Source organism: Entelurus aequoreus, linkage group LG20 (genome assembly GCF_033978785.1).
Source record: "Entelurus aequoreus isolate RoL-2023_Sb linkage group LG20, RoL_Eaeq_v1.1, whole genome shotgun sequence".
Classification (NCBI taxonomy): domain Eukaryota; kingdom Metazoa; phylum Chordata; class Actinopteri; order Syngnathiformes; family Syngnathidae; genus Entelurus; species Entelurus aequoreus.
The window spans coordinates 28,559,533-28,584,731 of record NC_084750.1 but is presented as its reverse complement, the minus strand read 5'-3'; the positions used below and the strand labels follow the sequence as shown (position 1 = coordinate 28,584,731).

Here is a 25,199-nt window from a genome sequence, read left to right as displayed (position 1 = left end):
CAATCTTCAGCCTTCTCTTTCCCTGTGTTCCCTTCCCGTTGTGTTCACCGTCTCTCGTGTCGTCCTCCAGCTTCCCGTCGTCCTTCCTCGTCCTTGAGCTGTGTCTCGTCTACCTGGACCCCCTTTGGATTCTCTCTTTTCTTCCTGGACTTCGACCTCACGCCTGCCCACTGACCACGACGCCTCGCTCCTGTCCTCGACCATCCGCCTGCCCCTCTGACGTCCGAGCCTGTGTTTTCCCCTTTTGGACTTCCGCCTCGATCTCAACACGCACACTCAATGCCCTCTGGTGACCACGTTCAGATAATACTTACACATAGTCACACTACATCTCTTTAAGCTAATCACACACTGCACTCACATACTGAGCTGTCAATAAACACGCTGACAGCTAACAACGCCATCGCCTCTCTGCGGTCTTCTTCTCCCGCTGTCCCGTCATACAATGTTATGTATTCTTTCATTCGTTCGTTCATTCATTCATGTGTTATTTGTCGTCATTCCTACACCATGAACCGCAACAACACTACACAACTTACACAATGTTTTCCATGTATTCATTCATTAATTCATGTGTTACTAATTTATCATTCTTACACCATGCACCGCAACACTAACCAACTCTCACACAATGTTCTCCATTCATTCATTACTTTATTCATTAATTATCAATCAATCAATGTTTACTTATATAGCCCTAAATCACGAGTGTCTCAAAGGGCTGCACAAGCCACAACGACATCCTCGGCTCAGATCCCACATCAGGGCAAGAAAAAATTCAACCCAATGGGATACAATAAAAAACCTTGGAGGGGACCGCAGATGTGTCTAGCAGCTGCATTTTGTACCAACTGTAATCTTTTAATGCTAGACATAGGGAGGCCCGAAAATATGTTACAGGAGACGAGACGTAACGAAGGCATGGATAATGATCTCAGCGTCGCCAGTGGATAAAATGGAACGAATTTTAGCGATATTACGGAGATGAAAGAAGGCCGTTGTAGTAACACACAATGTGTGACTCAAACGAGAGAGTTGGGTCGAAGATAATACCCAGATTCTTTACCGAGTCGCCTTGTGTAATTGTTTAATTGTCAAATGTTAAGGTGGTATTATTAAATAGGTGTCAGTGTCTAGCAGGACCGATAATCAGCATTTCAGTTTTCTTAGCATTGAGATGCAAAAAGTTAGCAGGCATCCATTGTTTAATTTCAATAAGACACGCCTCCAGCTGACTACAATCTGGCGTGTTGGTCAGCTTTAGGGGCATGTACAGTTGGGTGTCATCAGCATAACAGTGAAAGCTAACACCGTATTTGCGTATGATGTCACCTAGCGGCAGCATGTAGATGCAGAAGAGTACAGGGCCAATAATCAAACCCTGGGGAACTCCGCACGTTACCTTAACATAGTCCGAGGTCACATTGTTATGGGAGACGCACTGCATCCTGTCAGTAAGATAAGAGTTAAACCAAGACAAGGCTAAGTCTGACATACCAATACGTGTTTTGATACGCTCTAATAAAATATTATGATTGACTGTATCGAAAGCAGCGCTAAGATCAAGAAGCAGCAACATAGATGACGCATCACAATCTATCGTTAGCAATAGATCATTAGTCATTTTTGCGAGGGCTGTCTCCGTAGAGTGATTTGCCCTAAAACCAAATTGAAAGGGTTTACAGAGATTGTTAGACACTAAGTGTTCATTTAGCTGCTGTGCAACAATTTTTTTGAGGTTTTTCGAAATAAATGGAAGGTGGGACACCGGCCAGTAGTTTACCATGAGGTAGGCCATTGGCGTTGTTAGGCCTATTTTAGGGGGGCTGAAGCCCCCCTAAAATATTCTTTAGCCCCCCTAAATAATTTGGTGTTATATATTTTTATATTTTTATTTTTAATTTTTAATTTTACAAATACATGCCGTCATATTCATTATAAAGTGGCCCGAATATGAGTTTAAATAAATAATCATATAACCTGTCATTATTCACTCAGTTTCCCCTCACTTCATAGCGTAAGATAGAGAGCCCCTTTAGTGCGTCGGTATCCAATCCATTCCACTTGTTCATATAGAAAATGCCCACATCATTCAAAATCCAGTCCGCCTTTTCTCTGCAACCTTGTTTGCGGTCCTTGGACTTGTTCATATAGAAAATACCAACATCACTCAAAATCCAGTCCGCATTTTCTCTGCGACGTTGCTTGCGGTCCTTGGACTTGTTCATATAGAAAATGCCAACATCACTCAAAATCCAGTCTGCATTTTCTCTGCGACCTTGCTTGTGGTCCTTGGACTTGTTCATATAGAAAATGCCAACATCACTCAAAATCCAGTCCGCATTTTCTCTGCGACCTTGCTTGCGGTCCTTGGACTTGTTCATATAGAAAATGCCAACATCACTCAAAATCCAGTCCGCATTTTCTCTGCGACCTTGCTTGTGGTCCTTAGACTTGTTCATATAGAAAATGCCAACATCACTCAAATCCAGTCCGCATTTGCTCTGCGACCTTGCTTGCGGTCCTTGGACTTGTTCATATAGAAAATGCCCACATCACTCAAAATCCAGTCCAAATTTTCTCTGCGACCTTGCTTGCGGAGTTGCGGTCCTGCAGGTGTACGAAGCACATTAGCACATAGCACTGCAGATTGCAGAACGTGAACGGATGCAAAATGGACATAAACGTTTTCAAGAAAGTAAGTATTCATCACTGCTTGTAGTAAAATGTATTAGCTCCACTTTACACCTGGTCTGTGTTTGACAAAAAGTTACATTCCCGCTCTAAATACACCATCTTTGTAGTCATTTTTCTCCTGCGTGGACTTTCGTCTTCCTTTACAATGAGTGAAGCTGCTCGAAACCTTGTCTGCAATTGTAAATAATTTAGTTTTTAAGTTTTGTGTTTCTTGTAGAATCTATATAAAGTAATATACATTAGCCTATTGTTAAAATAATGGAAAAAGCATAATCATTACTTCCCTGCTTGGCACTCAGCATCAAGGGTTGGAATTGGGGTTAAATCACCAAAATGATTCCGGGCGCGGCACCGCTGCTGCCCACTGCTCCCCTCATCTCCCAGGGGGTGAACAAGGGGATGGGTCAAATGCAGAAGACAAATTTCACCACACCTAGTGTGTGTGTGTGACAATCATTGGTACTTTAATTTAATTTAATTAATTAAATATATTTGTTTTATTGTATTGTTACATTAATAGCTGTTGTATTATAGGATGGCTTGTTAAACATTTCATAGGATTTTCAGAGGGAGGAAAAACCAAGACATTTAATATAAAATGTAAAATGAATAAATACATAAAAAGAACAAAAATGGTTAAAAGCCATCGTCCCGGGAGCGTTTAATTTCGTCCCGTGCATTTTTTTTTACCGTCCCCGGGACGACGGGACTACATTGATCTCAAGCCCTGGAAGTTACATTTTATTGTTTGCATTATTTGTTACAGCATTACACTTTGAAGATGGTCCCTCAGCTCTTTGACAGCTTTGGCTCTTTTTCAGATCAGCAGATCTAAGTCTTTCTTATTTACAGTATATATAAACCTTTCTCATTTCTATTCAGACTTCCATATGTATATTTAATTTCTAAGCCCCCCCCCCCCCCCCCCCCCCCTTTTCTTAAAAGCTAGTGACGCCCCTGGTCTTTTACAAGAAGCCGCAAAGGACCAATTATTGTTCCGACATGCCTTAAACTCTTCCAGCCTCCTCACTTCCATATATGGTCATCTCGCATTCAGTGGGCGTGTCTTCCCGCTCTGACGTAGGGAGAATACTCAGCAAAACTACAACACCGGTGTACACTAGTGTTCAAACCCACTCTCACACACACACTCAGCCGCCACCGGGACAAGAGGATAACTTTGACTATTTATACATTCTTTAAAGTATTGTTGCTTGTGTATTATTAGTACATGTGTGCCGTGATGATGATGAACGGCGGCAGCACAAGTTTGTGCACCATGGAGGACATCAGGAAGCAAGAACATGACAAGGTCGGAAAATCCACATTATTTTATTTTTACATTCATGTCTGGAGTCTGACTGCACATTTACAACATGCTTCTTCTGTTTATATATGTTTTTATTTTAAAATATATACATATGAATTGTTATTATTTTATATGCATTCAAGTGAATTATTCTAATATTGTTTCCTTTAATTTTGGTTGGAATAAAAATGTAAAATCATTTATAATGGCTTACTAAAAATAAAAATAAAATATAGTTTTTAAGGTCATTTTATGATTTATAAAGCTAAATGCTCTATATTCTTAAACAACTTTTTAGAAAAATGTTGTATTTGATTTATTTTAAGACCATTCTTATTAGTTCAATTTCAGTTTGATTAGAACTAAAAATAAAATAAAATAAAAAAAGATCAAAATGTAATTACTATACTAAAATAAATTACAAATGAATTAGTTTGAGTATTCCACCCAAAATATTTTTGAACGTGTTTAAAATGTGTTTAAAAAATACCCGTTTTATTCAATTGTTTTACAAAAAATATTCCAATATTTCGTTAAAATTTAAATCAGATTCCTGAATTTTTTTCTTTTATTAATTATAAACAAAATAATTTTTCAATACGTAAATTAAATGACCATTTTTCTGTCCTACATTTACAATGGACCACTAATCTGAATAAATACAATAAAAATATACACACGGTTGTTGTGGAAGACGTCACAAAACCCTAAGGGTCAAACCACTTAATTTGGATGTAATCCAGATTGTGTTCATTAATATTTAACATGAAATACTTGCAGATGTTCATCTTGTTGTCTACTCAGTGGCCTAGTGGTTAGAGTGTCCGCCCCTGAGATCGGTAGGTTGTGAGTTCAAATCCCGGCCGGGTCATACCAAAGACTATAAAAATGGGACCCATTACCTCCCTGCTTGGCACTCAGCATCAATGGAATTGGGCGTTAAAACACCAAAAAATGATTCCCGGGCACGGCTATGCTGCTGCCCACTGCTCCCCTCACCTCCCAGGGGGTGATCAAGGGGATGGGTCAAATCCAGAGGACAGATTTCACCACACCTAGTGTGTGTGTGACAATCATTGGTACTTTAACTTTAACTTTAACTTGTTTAATCTCACCTAGGCAGGCTGTGACTGGTTGAATGTTTTTATTTCACATGAATTGTTCCAACTGTTAAGGATTCAATGTAAACACAAACAGGTTTGGAAAACAAGTGTTAAAAATAACTGAAGTCTCTGGACCAAGTTGAGATCTATCTGTTGATTGTAAATTTGTATTATTGTTTTTGTTTTTAACTTAGTTTTATGCCCTTTTTGTCAAAGACAACACATTTTTTTATATGGCAAACCCACACAATATGCAAAATATTTCAAAGTGGAATATTTATTGTGAAGTAATTGGAGCATTGAATAGGTCAATCATTCATAACAACATTGATTTTGACTCATTATAATTTTTTGAGCGGTGACAGTTTAAAAATGTACTGAAAGGGCCTCGCTCAAAAAAAATTCTTAAAAATAGGTCATAATTATTATTATTTTTTACTTTTAAATATTAAAATGTCTAGATTAACTTCACATTTACTTGTAAATTATTTTTTATTGTTGTTTAAATAGTAATTGATTTAAAAAAAAATTGTTTTATACCCTTTTTTCAAAGAATACTTTTTTTATTTATAGCAAACACACAAAATGTGCAATATTTTCCTTAAAAATATTTGAAAGGGGAATATTTATTGTGAAGCAATTGCAGCCTTGAATAGGTCAATCATTCATAACAACATTGATTTTGATTCATTATCATTTGTTGAGCCATTACAGTTAAAAAAAAAATCTACTAAAATTGTTGGAGATCCATTCGCTCAAAACAAAATTCTTAAAAATAAGTTAATTATTTATTTATTTTTTTACTTTTAATATTTACATTTCTATATTAATTTAACATTTATCTGTCAATTTTAAGCTGTTTTATTGTTGTTTAAAAATAAATAATTCATTTTTTAAAATTAGTTTATGCCCTTTTTGTCAAAGAAACTTTTTTTTATATAGCATATTTATGGTTTTCATAACATTGATCGTGACTCATTGTCATTTTTGAGCAGTGACATTTTAAAAGTAAATCGACTAAAAATGTTGGGGATCCAAAAGGACCTCGCTCAAAAAAACATTCTTAAAAATAAGTCATAATTATTATTTTTTACTTTTAATATTTACATTTCTAGATTAACTTTTCATTTATCTGTCAATTATAAGTTTTTGTATTGTTCTTTAAAAATTAATAATTATTTTTTTTAAAATGTGTTTTATGCCCTTTTTGTCAAAGAAAACTTTTTTTTTTATATAGCAAACACACGAAATGTGCAATATTTTCTAAAAAAAATATCTCAAGGTGGAATATTCGTTGTGATGTCATTGAAGCCTTGAATGGAATAATAATTCATAACAACCTTGATTTTGACTTGTTCTAATTTTTTGAACAATGACAGTTTAAAAATAAATCTACTAACATTTTTGGGGATCCAAATGAAAAGAAAAAAAATGTAAATAAGTAATTTTTTTTACTTTTAATATTAAAATTGCTAGATTTTAGAGGCTGTCGATTCTAATTTTTTTTAAATTGTTGTTTAAAAGTTACTATATTTTGAGCAATGACAGCTTTAAAGAAAAACACAGCCTAGATGGCATTAGTCAAAATTGCAACATTTTTTTCCTTCCACTTGTTTGCTCTTTTATTCCACTATTTATGTTTTTATTTTGGTAGTATTTTCAGAATGTGCCACAGGCCGTTTTAAAAAAAATGAGCTGCGGCCGCAAATGGCCCCCGGGGCTGCACTTTGGACACCTCTGACCTCTCACTTGTGAATCTGCACTGCGACACTTTCGCCTTATCACGCCGTATGTCATAACCTATAAAAGACACTGTGCGTGTCTGCACCATTACCTTTTATTATTGGGCCATAAAGGTGGTATGGCGTGCAAAGGCCGCTTACAGCGCATTTAGGAGAATGCGCTGTAAGTGACATAAAAATGTTTCTGCTACTTCGCTTCTCACGTGCAATAATGAGAATTATTGTGGGGAAAAACGAGCGACGCCTTCCATAGTGTCCCACATTCAAACCCGTGCATCACATGGACACTACATTAGGTACACAACCACATCCACTCCAACAGCTGGATACATGTTTTTAGTCTTGTGCACTTTTATTCATCTTGTTTTCAATATAAATAAAGCAAATAAAGTTAGAGTTGTAAATGTCAGGACTGTCCACATAAAAACCTGTACAGGTGTGGTTGGTTCAAAAGAAGAAGCTGAAAAAGGCTCAATTATGCAAACATTCTGGCATGTGATGTTATGGTAATTATTCATTATCGTACTAACTCACGGCAACTGGAGCTCTTTTTGGTTGTTTTCCTTCCTGGTGATCAATTAACATGTTGAAGGCAGATAAGAATATTCTAGTGTAAATGTTTACCTAGACTGCAAGGACAAGATATTTAATGTTCGAACTGAGGAACTTAATTTTTGCAAATAATCATTTACTTAGAGTCTAATGGCAGCAACACATTACAAAAAAGTTGTCACAGGGGCATTTTTACCACTGTGTTACATGGCCTTTCCTTTTAACAACACTCAGTAAACGTTTGGGAACTGAGGAGACCAATTTTTTAAGCTTTTCAGGTGGAATTCTTTCCCATTCTTGCTTAAGTTGTTCAACAGTCCGGGGTCTCCGTTGTCGTATTTTACGCTTTATAATGCGCCACACATTTTCAATGGGAGACAGGTCTGGACTACAGGCAGGCCAGTCTAGTACCCTCTATGTTTTGGAGGACACGACATCCACAGTTTCCAAAAACAATTTGAAATGTGGACTCGTCAGACCACAGAACAGTTTTCCACTTTGCATCAGTCCATCTTAGATGAGCTCGGGCCCAGCGAACCCGGCAGAATTTCTGGTGTTGTTGATAAATGGCTTTCACTTTGCATAGTAGTTTTAACTCCAGTCACAGATGTAATGACAACAAACTTTTTCAGGACCGAATGCAAAAACACCAGTCAAAGATCCTCTATATGACAAGAGCTATTTTGGAATCTACTGCAAAAATACTAGTCAAAGATCATTACACAGTAGATAAGATCCCTCTATTGATCTTTAGTGCCTACTACAGAAATGCAAGGCAATAATCCTTTATATGACACAAGTTCAATGCTATTTTTGAGCGTCTATTGCAAAAACCCGAGTCAAAGATCTTTCATACGACAGGAAAGCCCCGCTATTTCTTAAGAATGTAGTGCTGAAAGCTTTTCAAAGATCCTCTATTGGCGCATTTACAAAAATGCTAGGCATTGTTTCTTTACATAACTGTTTTTAGGACTCTACAGTAAAAAAAACAGGACTGCTGTGCTGTTTTTAAGCATCTATTGCAAAAACGCTCGTCAAAGATATTCTCTATAACAGGACTGCCTTGTTATTTTTAAGCATCTACTCCAAAAACAGTCAAATATGTTGTGTAGGATAAGACTGCACTACTGTTTTAAGCATCTATTGCAAAAAATACTGGTCAAAGATCTCCTAAATAACAGGACTGTCTTTTGTTTTTAAGCATGTGCTTCAAAAACAATCAAAGATCTTACAATCAGGAGCCTCCTGCTGTTTTAGGCATCTATTGCACAAACAATGGCCAACGATCCTCTAAATAACAGGAGTGCTGTGCTGTTTTAAGCATCTATTGCACAAACAAGTTTTTCAAAGATCCTCTATTGATGCACTGACAACAATGCAAGGCAAAGATCCTCTAAATAGCACGTGCTCTCTGCTGTTTTTCAGAATGTACAGTAAAAAAAAAAAACACTAGTCAAAGGTCCTCTATGTGACAGAACTGCTGTGCTGTTTTAAACATATATTGCAAAAACACCATTCAGAGATCCTCTATTTGACACGCACCTACTTCTGAAATACTGGTCAAAGATCCTCCATCTCAAAGAACTGGTCACGGTCGTGCTGTTTTTAAGCATACCTCAAAAACAGAGTCAGAGATTCTCTACTTAACATTACTGGTGTGCTGTTTTTTTTTTGTTTTTTTTTAGCATTTATTACAAAAACACTAGTCAAATATAGACTAATGTCATCTTTTTAAGTAGTTATTGAAAAACACGAGTCAACAATCTTCCATTTGGCGTGACTGCTGTGCGGTTTTAATCATCTATTGCAAAAACACTAGTCAAAGATCCTCTATATAACAGGATTGATATTGTATTTTCGTTGCATTTACTTTAAAAACCATCAAAGATCATATATATACATCCACTACTGTTTTAAACATGTATTGCAAAAACACCAGTCAAAGATCCTCTAAAAAACAGGACTGCTATCCTATTTTTTAGTGCATCTATTTCAAAATCAGACTCAAAGATCCTCTATTTATTCCCTGCTGTTTTAAGCATCATTTGCAGAAACACTAGTGAAAGATCCTCTATATTACAGGACTGATATTGTATTTTCACTGCATTTACTTTAAAAACAGCCAAAGATCATATATATATATATCCACTATACCGTTTTAAACATCTATTGCAAAAACACCCGTCCGTCCAAGATCTTCTATACAACATGACTTCTATACTATTTTTAGTGCATCTACTTCAAAATCAGACTCAAATATCCTCTATATATTCACTGCTGTTTTAAGCATTGTTTGCAAAAACACTAGTCAAAGATTGATATTGTATTTTCATTGCATTTACTTTAAAAACCATCAAAGATCCTATATATATATATATATATATATATATATATATATATATATATATATATATATATATATATATATATATATATATATATATATATATATATATATATATATATATATATATATCCACTACTGTTTTAACATCTATTGCAAAAACACTAGTCAAAGATCCTCTATATTACATGACTGCTATCCTATTTTTAGTGCATCTACTTCAAAATCAGAGTCAACGATCCTCTATATATTCCCTGCTGTTTTAAGCATCATTTGCAAAAACACTAGTCAAAGATCCTCTATATAACAGGACTGATATTGTATTTTCATTACATTTACTTTAAAAACTAGTCAAAGATCCTCTATATAACAGGACTGATTTTGTATTTTTATTACATTTACTTTAAAAACGTCAAAGATCATATATATGTATATATATATATATATATATATATATATATATATATATATATATATATATATATATATATATATATATATATATATGAACTTTGACAGTTTTTAAAGTAAATGTAATGTAAATACAAAATCAGTCCTGTTATATAGAGGATCTTTGAGTCTGATTTTGAAGTAGATGCACTGTTTTTTAGAGGATCTTTGACTAGTGTTTATATATATATATATATATATATATATATATATATATATATATATATATATATATATATATATATATATATATATATATATATATATATATATAAACACTAGTCAAAGATCCTCTAAAAGAACAGGACTGCTGTCCTATTTTTAGTGCATCTACTTCAAAATCAGACTCAAAGATCCTCTATATATTCCCTGCTGTTTTAAGCATCATTTGCAAAAACACTAGTCAAAGATCCTCTATATAACAGGACTGATATTGTATTTTCACTGCATTTACTTTAAAAACCCATCAAAGATCATATATATATCCACTATACTGTTTTAAACATCTATTGCAAAAACACTAGTCAAAGATCCTCTATATTACAGGACTGATATGGTATTTTCACTGCATTTACTTTAAAAACCGTCAAAGATCATATATATATCCACTATACTGTTTTAAACATCCATTGCAAAAACACTAGTCAAAGATCCTCTTTATAACAGGACTGCGATCCTATTTTTAGTGCAACTACTTCAAAATCAGAGTCAAAGATCCTCTATATATTCCCTGCTGTTTTAAGCATTTACTCCAAAAACAGGGTCAAATATCTTATATTTGACATAATGGCTGTGCTGTTTGTACATAAGTCCTGTATACACTGTATAGAGCAGTAGTATATAGCTCTATACAGTGTATACAGGACCTATGTACAAACATACTACAGTGTGTGTGTATTGTGTAGTGATTTAGTGCGCACAAACACACAACAGGAGTGGGGTAAAGTTCCATGGAATGCAGCAGGTGCTTCCAGGCGTCTCTTCTTTCACTTTGCTCCACACCTCCTCCATCCCTCCATCACATTCCCTCCATCCTTCGCTGCCTCGCTCTTTCTCCGGATGACTTGCAGGCCTCCTGGAGCCAAAAAGGGGCACAAAGTGTCTCCATAGCTCCTAAAGGCCTGCAGCCATCTTTTGTTCCTTTTGTTTGTGTGCAGCAGCTCACATTTCTCTTCTATACACGGAGCTTGTGTGTTTACGTCTTCTTTTTCCACGCGTGACGTCATCGTCTGCAGGCTCTCTTTGTGTGTGTGTTGTGTTACACTTGTTATTGTTGTTGTTGTTGCATGGTCCATGCTGATTGTGTCATTCCTGCCTAACAACATGGGCCTCCATGGTGTGTGTGTGTGTGTGTGTGTGTGTGTGCGTGTGTGTGCGTGTAACCTGAGCAGGGAACCTCAAACAAGAGATTTGACTCCATGCACGCACTTTTCTTTTTTTAATCTGCACCTGTATTAGTCTTGCTTCCCACCAAGTATTATGATGTTTATCCTTTCACCTTGAAGTCTTTGTGGGAAACCTGCAGACTTTGACCATTTACTAAACTCGTGCCCAGAAAAACAGAGCCTTTTGGTGAGAGTCTGGATAAAAAGTGCAGGTGTAGTTTGCTCCCCCCAGAAGCGGGAAGTAGCGCCCTGACGAATCAATTCATGCACTAATAGTTTTTTTCCTAGGAGGAACACATACTGCAGTACAAAGGTTCCTTCCTCATTCTTGTCAGAGTGTACGGTGATGATTGCAGAAACTAATCTCATATTACTTTTCATGTTGATTTGATTTACTACGTCACTATACTGCCATGTGAAAAGCATGGACTGTATATCTACATTGGTATATTTATATATTTTTTGGTTATTATTTAGTAGTAGTAATTTTTTTTTTGAGTGTAAAAATATTATTCATATAGTACATAAGGTATAATATAAATATTTATTCATTAAAATATATAACAAATTATATGTTCTAATTTAATATATGTAATAATGTAATATTATTTAAATTATTATAAAATATTCGATTTGGATAATAATGATATTAATGTATTATGTTTTATATAAATATTTTGATATTTGTAATGATATATTTAAATATTCCATAATAATTTAAATATATTGTATTTAAATTATATTAATATTATTTTAGACTAAATTAATAAAAACGACTACTATTATTAAATAATAATAGAAACGATAAAAAAATATACCATGTCCGTGTTCATATAATATGTAAGTCCATTATTATAAAATATTAGAATATTAGAATTAATAATCGTATTAGTTTTAATAATATATTATAATCTATTAAATAAATATATAAATGTTTTATACAAATTTTAATGATTTTATTATACTAATTATTTAAGTAATATTATATTAATGATATTTTAAACACTCCTGCAAAACAACAGGATAAACATCACAGCTATTATTAATACATACAATAAATTATATTGTATTCATATTTTTTGGTAATATATATAATTACCAATAATTTAGTAGAAATAATAAACAATAGTAGTATGTTTTAATATTAATAATACTATACATTTTCCAACCAAACAAACATTCCTTCGTGTTTTGGATTTTTTTTTTTAAATAGTACAGTTACAATAATTTTTTGCTAGTTAAAAACAAACAAACAAACAAACAAAGCAGTAATTTGATTTATTTGTCCTTCCTCCCACCTCCAAAGACTCGCACCTGGGGATAGGTTGATTGGCATCACTCAATTGGCCCTTGTGTGAATGTGAGTGTGGATGAGTTGGTGACTTGTCCGAGTGGAGCTGGGATAGTCTCTAACAAAAACGGTGAAGCAAATCTGATTTTGACAAGTGGAATTTGGCTGATTATTTTGTTCTATGGTTATCATCACTGACCTTATTTTCATAGAATCATGTGTCACTTTCCTTTTTGTTTAACTGCTGAATAATTCAAGTTTATTTTGATGTACTCCTTAGAATGGACGGTTGCGGTTTTTGAAAAGGAAACAGGAACATGCCACTAAAGTAGACACAGGTGCAATTGTCTTCATAACAAGCTGGCATAGCAACAGGGACTTAAGGTCTGATTGTTACATAATGTAATGGAACATGTGCAGAATGTGGCTTGGCGTTGTCTTGCTGAAATAAGCAGGGGCGTCCATGAAAAAGATGTTGCTTGGATGCAACATAAGTTGCTCCAAAATCTGTATGTACCTTTCAGCATTAATGGTGCCTTCACAGATGTGTAAGTTACCACACTTTGGGCACTAATACAACCCCATACCACCACAGATGCTGGCTTTGGAACTTTGGTTCTTTTCCTCTTTGGTCCACACACCACAGTTTCCAAAAACAATTTGAAATGTGGACTCGTCAGACCACAGAACACTTTTCCACTTTGCATCAGTCCATCTTAGATGAGCTCGGGCCCAGCGAAGCCGGCGGCGTTTCTGGGTGTTGTTGATAAATGGCTTTCGCGTTGCATGGTAGAGTTTTAACTTGCACTTACAGATGTAGAAACAACTGTATTTAGTGACAGTGGTTTTCTGAAGGGTTCCTGAGCCCATGTGGTGATATCCTTTACACACTGATGTCAGTTTTTGATGCAGTACGGGCATTCAATGCTGGTTTTTGGTGATTTCTCCAGATTGTCTGAACCTTTTGATGATATTACAGACTGTAGATGGTGAAATCCCAAAAATTCCTTGCAATAGCTCGTTGAGAAATGTTGTTCTTAAACTGTTCGACAATTTGCTCACACATTTGTTCACAAAGTGGTGACCATCGCCCCATCCTTGTTTGTGATAGCTGAGCATTTCATGGAAGCTGCTTTTATATCCAATCATTAGCCTGTTCACCTGTGGGATGTTCCAAATAAGTGTTTGATGAGCATTCCTCCACATTCTCAGTCTTTTTTGCCACTTGTGCCAGCTTTTTTGAAGCATGTTGCAGGTATCAAATTCCAAATAAGCTAATATTTGCAAAAAATAACAACGTTTCTCAGTTCGAACGTTAAATATCTTGTCTTTGCAGTGTATTCAATTGAATATAAGTTGAAAAGGATTTGCAAATCATTTTGTGTTTGTATTTACCATTTACACAACGTGCCAACTTCACTGGTTTTGGGTTTTGCACATTGTTTAGTCAAGCAGCCAAAGAAAGATCTCGGAATGTTGTCAGCAGCATTTAGTGAACATGAGGAATGCTATCATTGCGTGATCACATATTACTGATTGTGTTGTTCAAGTTAGTTGCATGAAAGGTTTTGACTGTTTTTTGCCCTTCCAGAGGCGACACATCACATATGGCTCTTTTAATATGTCACTCATTGATTGGATATAAAGGCAGTTATGTAACCGGGTGTTTGCACCTTTTATTAACCCAGCTCCTGCAGTGTGTCACTGAGGGGAACACTGCTGCACGTACACCACCAGTAAATACACTATATTGCCAAAGTATTTGGCCACACATCCAAATGATCATAATCACTTGCCCGGCCACAGGTGTATACAATCAAGCACTTAGGCATGGAGACTGTTTCTACAAACATTTGTGAACAAATGGGCCGCTCTCAGTGATTTCCAGCGTGGAACTGTCATAGGATGCCACCTGTGCAACTAATCCAGTCGGTACATTTCGGACTGTATTGTGCCGAATGTGAAATTTGGTGGAGGAGGAATTATGGTGTGGGGTTGTTTTTCGGGAGTTGGGTTTGGCCCCTTAGTTCCAGTGAAAGGAACTTTGAATGCTCCAGGATACCAAAACATTTGGACATTTACATGCTCCCAACCTTGTGGGAACAGTTTGGAGCGGGCCCCTACCTCTCCAACATGACTGTGCACCAGTGCACAAAGCAAAGTCCATAAAGACATGGATGACAGAGTCTGGTGTGGATGAACTTGACTGGCTGCACAGAGTCCTGGCCTGAACCTGATAGAACACCTTTGGGAGGAATTAGAACAGAGACTGAGAGCCAGGACTTCTCGACCAACATCAATGCGCTTTTGGAAGAATGGTGGAAATTTGAGATGTCCAATAATGGCTTTTTTGCCGATATCCGATATTGTCCAACTCTTAAATACCGATTCCAATATCAACCAATACCGATGTATGCAGTCGTGGAATTAACACATTATTATGCCTAATTTTGTTGTGATGCCCCGCTGGATGCATTAAACAATGTAACACGGTTTTCCAAAATAAATCAACTCAAGTTATGGAAAAAAATGCCAACATGGCACTGCCATATTTATTATTGAAGTAAAAAAATGCATTATTTTTTTTAACATGCCTCAAAACAGCAGCTTGGAATTTGGGACATGCTCTCCCTGAGAGAGCATGAGGAGGTTGAGATGGGCGGGGTTTTTGGCGTAGGGGCTAGAGGAGGGTGTATATTGTAGCGTCCCGGAAGAGTTAGTGCTGCAAGGGGTTCTGGGTATTTGTTCTGTTGTGTTTATGTGTGTTACGGTGCGGATGTTCTCCCGGAATGTGTTTGTCATTCTTGTTTGGTGTGGGTTCACAGTGTGGCGCCTATTTGTAACAGTGTTAAAGTTGTTTATACGGTCACCCTCAGTGTGACCTGTATGGCTGTTAGACCAAGTATGACTTTCATTCACTTGTGTGTGTGAAAAGCCGTAGATATTATGTGACTGGGCCGGCACGCAAAGGCAGTGCCTTTAAGGTTTATTGGCGCTCTGTACTTCTCCCTACGTCCGTATACACAGCGGCGTTTTAAAAAGTCATACATTTTAGTTTTTGAACCTGATACCGATAATTTCCGATATTACATTTTAAAGCATTTATCGGCCAATAACATCGGCAGTCCGATACTATTGGACATCTCAATGGAACATTCCTATAAACACACTCCGCAACCTTGTGGACAGCCTTCCCAGAAGAGCTTAAGCTGTAATAGCTGCAAAAGGTGGACCGACATCATATTGAAACCTATGGGTTAGGAATGGGATGGCACTTCAAGTTCATATGTGAGTCAAGGCAGGAGGCCAAATACTTTTGGCCACATAGTGTACTTTTACATCTCTCTCATTTATTATTCATAATTGCAATCAAAATAAAATGCAGGACCTTGGAGAAATGTAAAAAAATATTTTTTTCTTAACTAAATGCAACAGGATGAGGAAAAACTGTCATGTTTTGTGACTCCGGCTGATTGTTTTTCTGGAGAGGAAGGAGAAAATGACAGCAAAGGTCGTCAAACTCTGCACTAGTGTCTGACATTTGCCATACAATCCTGTTGTTCGGAATGTGTTATGTAACGTCGTTGACCTCCTCCCTCCCTCACACACACACACACACACACACACACACACACACACACACACACACACACACACACACACACACACACACACACACACACACACACACACACACACACACACACACACACACACACACACACACACCATCAATTACGGGGGTTCCCTGCCCACGGGACACACACCCTTCTCTTCCTGTCAGAGGCGTTTCCTGTATTACTGACTTCCCCTACAGTGCCGCCAGATTGTTTAGGTTTTTTTTTGCAAGGCCTTGTTGCCATGGCGACCTTCTCCCGGCGCTCTCCACATTCCCAGAAATCCAAAGTTTCCCGCCCTCCGTGGCTATGACGTCCATAACATTGCATTTCGTGGAAAACAAAGTGTGCCTGTGCAGACTCCAAAATCTTTCACTTCCATTTCTGATGTGGCTCCGCCCCTTTTTCATGTAGTGACTCAGTCTGTCCTCTACTTTTTAAAAAAAAATCCATCCCATAACGGTTTCTTTGGAAATTGTGTTCGAGCCCGCCTCTCCATATTGTTATGTTTCTGTTTCCAGGAGAGGTGCAGGAGACTGAGACTCACACTGCACCACCAGAACCCAGCAGCTTGGACCCCCGAGCAGCAGCACCACGGAACTAAGGTGAGGGTCTCCTGATTGGACACAAGATTAGGGACACTCAAATAGTACAATCATGCAGTGTTTTCTACGTACATGTGCTGTCCTAAGTTTATTACATTTTTATGCATGTAAGCAATCGCTGTTTATATTGAACTTACTGCCTACTTTTTATTTTTCAAAGAGGATCTCTTTTTTTATTGTCTGCATCAACCTATTCTATAACATGCAATTTAATTTAGTTAAATTTAGCATATTAAATGTAATTATTTCTAATGTATTTAATTACATGTTTATGTATACATGTTTTTATTTAATTTAAATAATTCATTAATGTTTTTTTGTACCATAATTCATTATTGCATCTTAAAACAAACTATATATACTTTGTTTGTTAGTTTCTAGTTTAGTAGCTTATGTAATTTTTTGCTGTCATATATCCACCCTAAACCATAGCATTTTAATTTTTTATTTTTTTTAAAAATATTTGACAAAAATTAAAGGAGATTTGATTATCACTATAGCAGCGCTGGGCAAATATTTTGACTCGGGGGCCACATTGAGAGAAAAAATGTGTCTGGGAGGGCCAATGTGTATGTGTGTATAATTTATATATCCACATTTAGCTGTACAAATTTGCTGTGTTTGGGTCCTTTTTGTTTTTGTTTTCCAGGAACACTAATACCAAAAGTCACAATGTCCGATAGAGTTCTAAATAAGCTATGACAGACCACCTAAAAAAAAACGGAATGGAATTTTACAGTTTTTTACTGAATGGGACATGCAAAATGTACATTAAAATAAAGAAAGTGGGATTTACAATATTAACTATGAACAATAAAACATTGAATATTAACAACATATGTCTTATATCTTTTACAATCAAGCAAAACCCAACAAAAATGTAACAAACAGCAAATGAAAAGGGTAATAAACACCTACAATATGATATATTATCACTTTTAATGCAGAAATTTGTTGTAAAAATTAGCTTCTGCATCTGTTTCTGACACATGCGTTTCGGGCTGGCTGCTCTGAAAATAAACCCCGCCCACTCTGCTCTGTTCCTCGTCTGAGCTGCTGTGACGTAGATTACCGTAATAACTTGTATAAGATTAAGATTAAAGTACCAATGATTGTCACACACACACTAGATGTGGTGAAATTTGTCCTCTGCATTTGACCCATCCCCTTGGGGAGCAGTGGGCAGCAGCGGCGCCGCGCCCGGGAATCATTTTGGTGATTTAACCCCCAACTCCAACCCTTGATGCTGAGTGCCACGCAGGGAGGGAAACGGGTCCCATTTTTATAGTCTTTGGTATGAACACTCAAAAGCGCAGATTTCAACCATTAAAATACTTTCTATAGTTCAAGACTTACGGTCATTTAAAAACAGCACTGCACATCATATAGTTTTGATGTTAAAGGTCCAAAAAAATTATAAAGTGTTATTATTTTTATTCTAACATCATTATTAGAGATGTCACAAAAGCGATTTTTGAATTAATTGTGATTCTTATTTGTAATGATTCTTAATCGATAAAAAAAATAAATCTAATTGTTATTTTGTTTTTATATTTTAAATCTGTCCTGTCCAGAAACTCAGGAAAATCATATTGTTGATGTAGATCATCTATATCTGCTGGACAGACTAACTTTAGAAAAGAGAAGTGTTGGATACTTCTCTCGTTGCCTTATTTGTATTTGACTTGATTAAATGTTTGGGTGAATTTTTTTTTTTCCAAACAAAACTAATTTTCTTTTAAGTAATATCGAAATTCATCAGAACTGTTTTGTCAATTTTAAGGGAAGAATGCAGTTAATCATAGAACTGGCAACCAATGTAATTGGAAAAAAAGTACAGATTTTGAATGGAGAATCGATTCTGAATCAAATCGTGCCCTAATAATTATTTCATTTTCACCCTTAATCCTAACAAAGTGCTGCTAAATTAAATTTTCATTGAATTTGAATTGTAGTTTTATTTTCTATTTTTTAGCTTCAAGTTATGATTTATCCATCATAACTAGATGTGTTTCAATTAATTTTCTAATATAAATTAGAGATGTCCGATTATATCGGACTGCCGATATTATCGGCCGATAAATGCTTTAAAATGTGATATCGGAAATGATCGGTATCGGTTTCAAAAAGTAAAATGTATGACTTTTTAAAACGCCGCCGTGTACACGGACATAGGAGAAGTACAGAGCGCCAATAAACCTTAAAGGCACTGCCTTTGCGTGCCGGCCCAATCACATAATATCTACGGCTTTTCACACACACAAGTGAATGCAAGGCATACTTGGTCAACAGCCATACAGGTCACACCGAGGGGGGCCGTATAAACTACTTTAACACTGTTACAAATATGCGCCACACTGTGAACCCACCCCAAACAAGAATGACAAACACATTTCGGGAGAACATCCGCACCGTTACACAACATAAACACAACAGAACAAATACCCAGAACCCTTGCAGCACTAACTCTTCCGAGACGCTACAATATACACCCCCCGCTAGCCCCAGCCCCAGCCTCCACCTCAACCTCCTCATGCTCTCTCAGGGAGAGCATGTCCCAAATTCCAAGCTGCTGTTTTGAGACATGTTAAAAATAATAATGCATTAATATGGCAGTGCCATGTTGGCATTTTTTTCCATAACTTGAGTTGATTTATATTGGAAAACCTTGTTACATTGTGTAATGCATCCAGCGGGGCACCACAACAAAATTAGGCATAATAATGTGTTGATTCCACGACTGTATATATCGGTATCGGTTGATATCGGAATCGGTAATTAAGAGTTGGACAATATCGGAATATCGAATATCGGCAAAAAAGCCATTTTCGGACATCTCTAATATAAATGGCTTGTTTACAAAATTATTATTTTTCAATTACCTATGATCGTTGGTTTTGTACATTATTTATTTATTTATATTTTTGTACCATCACATAGCATTATTGTTTACATTATGGACAGCACATTTTGTTCCTTTGTAAAACAAACTTAAGGCTACTCGAAGCCTAAATTGTGCTTTACTTAGACTTAAACTATTTTAACTTAACTAATTTTACTTTAACCGTTGGAAAATGTGTGTGTGTGTGTTGCATGAGACATCTGCTTCCCATTTGGGTGGTTCCCACATGTTAAATAATCAGTACTTCTTCAGCCAAAGTTGCATAACCTCTTCCCGCCTTTGGTTTGTCCCTGCCTGCTTGATGTGATGTTTCCATGTCAAATATGAGGAAGTGTGTCTGGGCCCCGATGAAGTTTGCCAAACTCCCGACACATTTTATTAGTTTCTATCTTGTTGTTTTGCAACACGGACCCCGAAACATGCTGCAGCTCCTCCCGTGTGATGTCATCCATGTATCTCCCGGGTGGACATATTTGGAAACAGCCGTCATGATCACGCAATCTTGTAAATTCCGATGTTGTTGTTCTCCAGCCGGTTGGACGAGCCTATGCGCTGGTGCAGCCCGCCAACGACAGGACGCTTGTGACCCCGGCTAAAGAGGAGCAGGTGGAAGTGATCAAGGTGGGCGGGGCCATATTACGTAACATATTGAGTGTTACTGCAAGTGTATACCGTATTTTCCGGACCATAGGGCGCACCGGATTATAAAGCGGACTGTCGATGAATGTTCTATTTAGATCTTTATCATATATAAGACGCACCGGATTATAGGGCGCATTAAAGGAGTCATATTATTATTATTATTTTTTCTAAATTAGAAAACACTTCCTTGTGGTCTACATAACATGTAATGGTGGTTCTCTGCTAAAAAATGTGCATAGATTATGTTTTACAGATCATCTTCAAGCCGCTTTCTGGCAGTCGCTTCAGGATGCGCCGTTTTGTAGGCGGTCTTATTTACGTGGCTCACCTTCGGCAGCGTCTTCTCCCGGTCGTCTTTGTTGTAGCGGTGTAGCGTGCAAGGACGGGAGTGGAAGAAGTGTCAAAAGATGGCGCTAACTGTTTTAATGACATTCAGACTTTACTTAAATCAATAACGGAGCAGCATCACCTAATCCGCCGGTAATGTGTCCCGTGAAAAACCGTCCGACCGGAACTCTCTATTAACTAAAGTTCCTTGGGTGAATAATGTAAACTCACTAAACCGGTATGTTTTAGCGCTTTCATGGCGAGTTTACTGACTTATATAAGAAAGAACTTTAAACTACTTTATATTAGAAATGGCAACAGTGGAGGATGAATGTCACATAACAAGAAGATATAGAAAAAGAAGAAGTTTATCGACTAGGGTGTCGTCACAGACTACAAAGGCGGAAGCGCGCAATTTTTCACTATTTATGCAGATCCCAAATACAGATCAGCAGGTACCAGAAGGTAAGAAAAGTTTGCATAATATTGCGAAACAAAACGGCAGATAATATGTCTTACCTTATACACACACCATAATAATACTCGTATGTTGAAGCACAGTACAATCCAAGCGGTGCGGCTTCATAGCTTACCAAAGTCGTACTAAAACATGTTAATGGATTTTTGAGCGCCGTGTGTAATAATCTATATTTTTAATGGAACATATAAAATGTTGGTGTTGTTTACTGGAGTCATATTGCCATCATAGTGCAGTCTAGACGTATCTCGTATGTTTGACTGCCATCTACTGGTCACAATTATCATTACACCATGTACCAGATAAAATTGCTTCGAGGTCGGTGAGCAAAACCAGAATTATTCCGTACGTTAGGTTATAAGGCGCACTGTCGAGTTTTGAGGAACAAAAAGGATTTTAAGTGAGATTATAGTCCGGAAAATACGGTAAGTGTACTTATATTCACATTTTTTATCAAATGTGGAGACTTGCGCAAAAACTCTGCCGCTTCATAATTTTGTACTTCTGTTTTAGGTGTATTTGGAAGCTCGCAGACAAGACAACCAGAAGCAGAGTGAGAACCTGAAGATGCTGTCCGATGAAGTTTCACAGATACAAGAAGTGAGTGACTCTTTCTCACCGTCCTGGCTGAGACGATTTGCATGATTTCAATGTTATGTCATCATGCTGCTGCCTTGTGTTCACTAAACAAACAAGCGTGTGTGTTTGCGTTTCTACCAGGTGAGGTACTGCCTGAAGACACTAAGGGAGCAGATGGCGTCTAAAAGTAAGGTAGGTAACGCCAAGCCAGACGCCGATGTTGTCCTGTTTTTTTATTTCTATTGAATACAGAGTAGTGAGTCTTGTTTTTGTTTTTTTACTGGTGAAACGAGGTACCGCAAAGTTCTACTTCTACTTCTCAGTGGGCCAATACAATACGGAATGAGTGAGATAAACCACGGCTGGCCGAGGAAAATCACCAATGCCTCACATTTGAGGATACACGTCGAGGAAATACGACAATAAACACTAGGAGGTGCACCAAAAAAATTCATATACATCTGAATCGCGATTCGATTCCTAATTTTCAAAAATCAATCGGAAAAAAATTTAAATTTTTCTTTTTTTTTCTTTATAAGAATCAATTTTAAAAGCCTACTGAAATGAAATGTTTTAATTTAAACGGGGATAGCAGATCCATTCTATGTGTCATACTTGATCATTTCGCGATATTGCCATATTTTTGCTGAAAGGATTTAGTAGAGAACATCAACGATAAAGTTCGCAACTTTTGGTCGCTGATAAAAAAGCCTTGCCTGTACCGGAAGTAGCGTGACGTCACAGGTTGAAAGGCTCCTCACATTTCCCCATTGTTTACACCAGCAGCGAGAGCGTTTCGGACCGAGAAAGCGACGATTACCCCATTAATTTGAGCAAGGATGAAAGATTCGTGGATGAGGAACGTGAGAGTGAAAGACTAGAGTGCAGTGCAGGACGTATCTTTTTTCACTCTGACCGTAACTTAGGTACAAGGGTTCATTGGATTCCACACTTTCTCCTTTTTCTATTGTGGATCACGGATTTGTATTTTAAACCACCTCGGATACTATATCCTCTTGAAAATGAGAGTCGAGAACGCGAAATGGACAATCACAGTGACTTTTATCTCCACGACAATACATCGGGGAAGCACTTTAGCTACGGAGCTAACGTGATAGCATCGGGCTTAACTGCAGATAGAAACAAAATAAATAAACCCCTGACTGGAAGGATAGACAGAAAATCAACAATACTATTAAACCATGGACCTGTAACTACACGGTTAATGCTTTCCAGCCTGGCGAAGCTTAACAATGCTGTTGCTAACGACGCCATTGAAGCTAACTTAGCTACGGGACCTCACAGAGCTATGCTAAAAACATTGCTAACGACGCCATTGAAGCTAACTTAGCTACGGGACCTCACAGAGCTATGCTAAAAACATTAGCTATCCACATACGCCAGCCAGCCCTCATCTGCTCATCAACACCCGTGCTCACCTGCGTTCCAGCGATCGACGGAGCGACGAAGGACTTCACCCGATCATCGATGCGGTCGGCGGCTAGCGTCAGATAGCGTGTCTGCTATCCAAGTCAAAGTCCTCCTGGTTGTGTTGCTGCAGCCAGCCGCTAATACACCGATCCCACCTATAGCTTTCTTCTTTGCAGTCTTCATTGTTACTTAAACAAATTGCAAAAGATTCACCAACACAGATGTCCAGAATACTGTGGAATTTTGCGATGAAAACAGAGCTTTTTGTATTGGATACAATGGTGTCCGAATACTTCCGTTTCAACGATTGACGTCATGCGCATACGTCATCATACATAGACGTTTTCAACCGGAAGTTTAGCGGGAAATTTAAAATTGCACTTTATAAGTTAACCCGGCCGTATTGGCATGTGTTGCAATGTTAAGATTTCATCATAGATATATAAACTATCAGACTGCGTGGTCGGTAGTAGTGGGTTTCAGTAGGCCTTTAAAAAATACATTTTTAAGCCATCTCCATGCAACCATAAAGGGATTTTTTTGCCTGTAGCCTGTTTTAAAAAAAAAAAAGGTTCAATATCATTATTATTATACCAAATAAACAATCGAATCATCACCCCAGGAATTGGAATCGGATTTGCCCTAAGATTAAGAACACTAATGAACGCACATGCTAACGTGGACCCCGACTTACCATGAATTGATTAACGTGGACCCCGACTTAAACAAGTTGAAAAACTTATTCGGGTGTTACCATTTAGTGGTCAATTGCATGGAATATGTACTGTACTGTGCAATCTACTAATAAAAGTCTCAATCAATCAACGTTAGCGTATCCTGTTTTATACACTGCAGTCTCCATTTTGTTTCCTCTCGGTCAAATGTTCTCTGGAAGTAAATGCATGTTGCCCTTGATTAGCTTTCTGTTTTTGCCGTTACCTCCGCTAAAACTTTCCAGCGGAAACCCAAGCGAGCCAAGAATGTGCAGTGGAAACGTAGCAATGGTATCTGTCACTGCTCGCTGTACATATCCTACGAAGTCAGACCTACACTGTTACAATGTCCATTTCTCAGATGATATAATTGTTGATGACTGAAGTGCTGATATCAACCAAGCCTAACGCCCCCCCCCCCACCCCACCCCCGCCCCAACCCTCTCCACATCCCACCCCGTGGATTGTAAATAATGTAATTCAATGTATATACTCTGATGATTAACTTGTGTGATGACTGTATTATGCTGATAGTATATATTTATACCATGAATTGATTAACTTATTCGGGTGTTATCATTTAGTGGTCAATTGTACGGAATAAGTACTGTACTGTGCAATCTACTAATAAAAGTCTCAATCAATCAAAGTCTGACCGGCGGCTCCTCGTTTGTAATTCAAACAGCTTAGGCCTTGTTCACACTGCAGGTCAATTCCGACTTTTGTGCCCAAATGCGACCTGTATCAGATTTTTTCATGTCAGTGTGAACAGTGCAATTTCGAATTTTTCATATCCGACCCAGGCCGCTTTTGTACGTGGATATAAATGCGTCATAATTATTCACCAAAATAGACGGTTACAAAATAAATAGCAGACAATGGAGCAGAAAAATAGTTGAAAATATTTTGTTCTAGGAACTCATGTAAAAGTTTTACCACTCTTGTCGCCAGCTGCTCGCCCACAATCATGGCAAATGATGCTGTAAAACTGCGATGCTTGTCCTCTTCCTTCTTAATCTTCAACGCACAACA

General features: G+C 37.2%; 1 protein-coding gene across 1 annotated transcript in view; it reads left to right on the top strand.

Moving 5' to 3' along the window:
• The first annotated feature begins 3,806 nt into the window (after window positions 1-3,806).
• Window positions 3,807-25,199, top strand: part of tuft1a (tuftelin 1a) — a 38,602-nt gene continuing 17,209 nt past the window's right edge. The window contains exons 1-5 of the mRNA XM_062029910.1: window positions 3,807-4,009; window positions 17,012-17,095; window positions 20,529-20,618; window positions 21,958-22,044; window positions 22,165-22,215. Of these exons, the coding sequence (XP_061885894.1) occupies window positions 3,929-4,009; window positions 17,012-17,095; window positions 20,529-20,618; window positions 21,958-22,044; window positions 22,165-22,215 (393 nt within the window). The 5' untranslated portion in view covers window positions 3,807-3,928. The remainder of the gene's footprint in view (window positions 4,010-17,011; window positions 17,096-20,528; window positions 20,619-21,957; window positions 22,045-22,164; window positions 22,216-25,199) is intronic.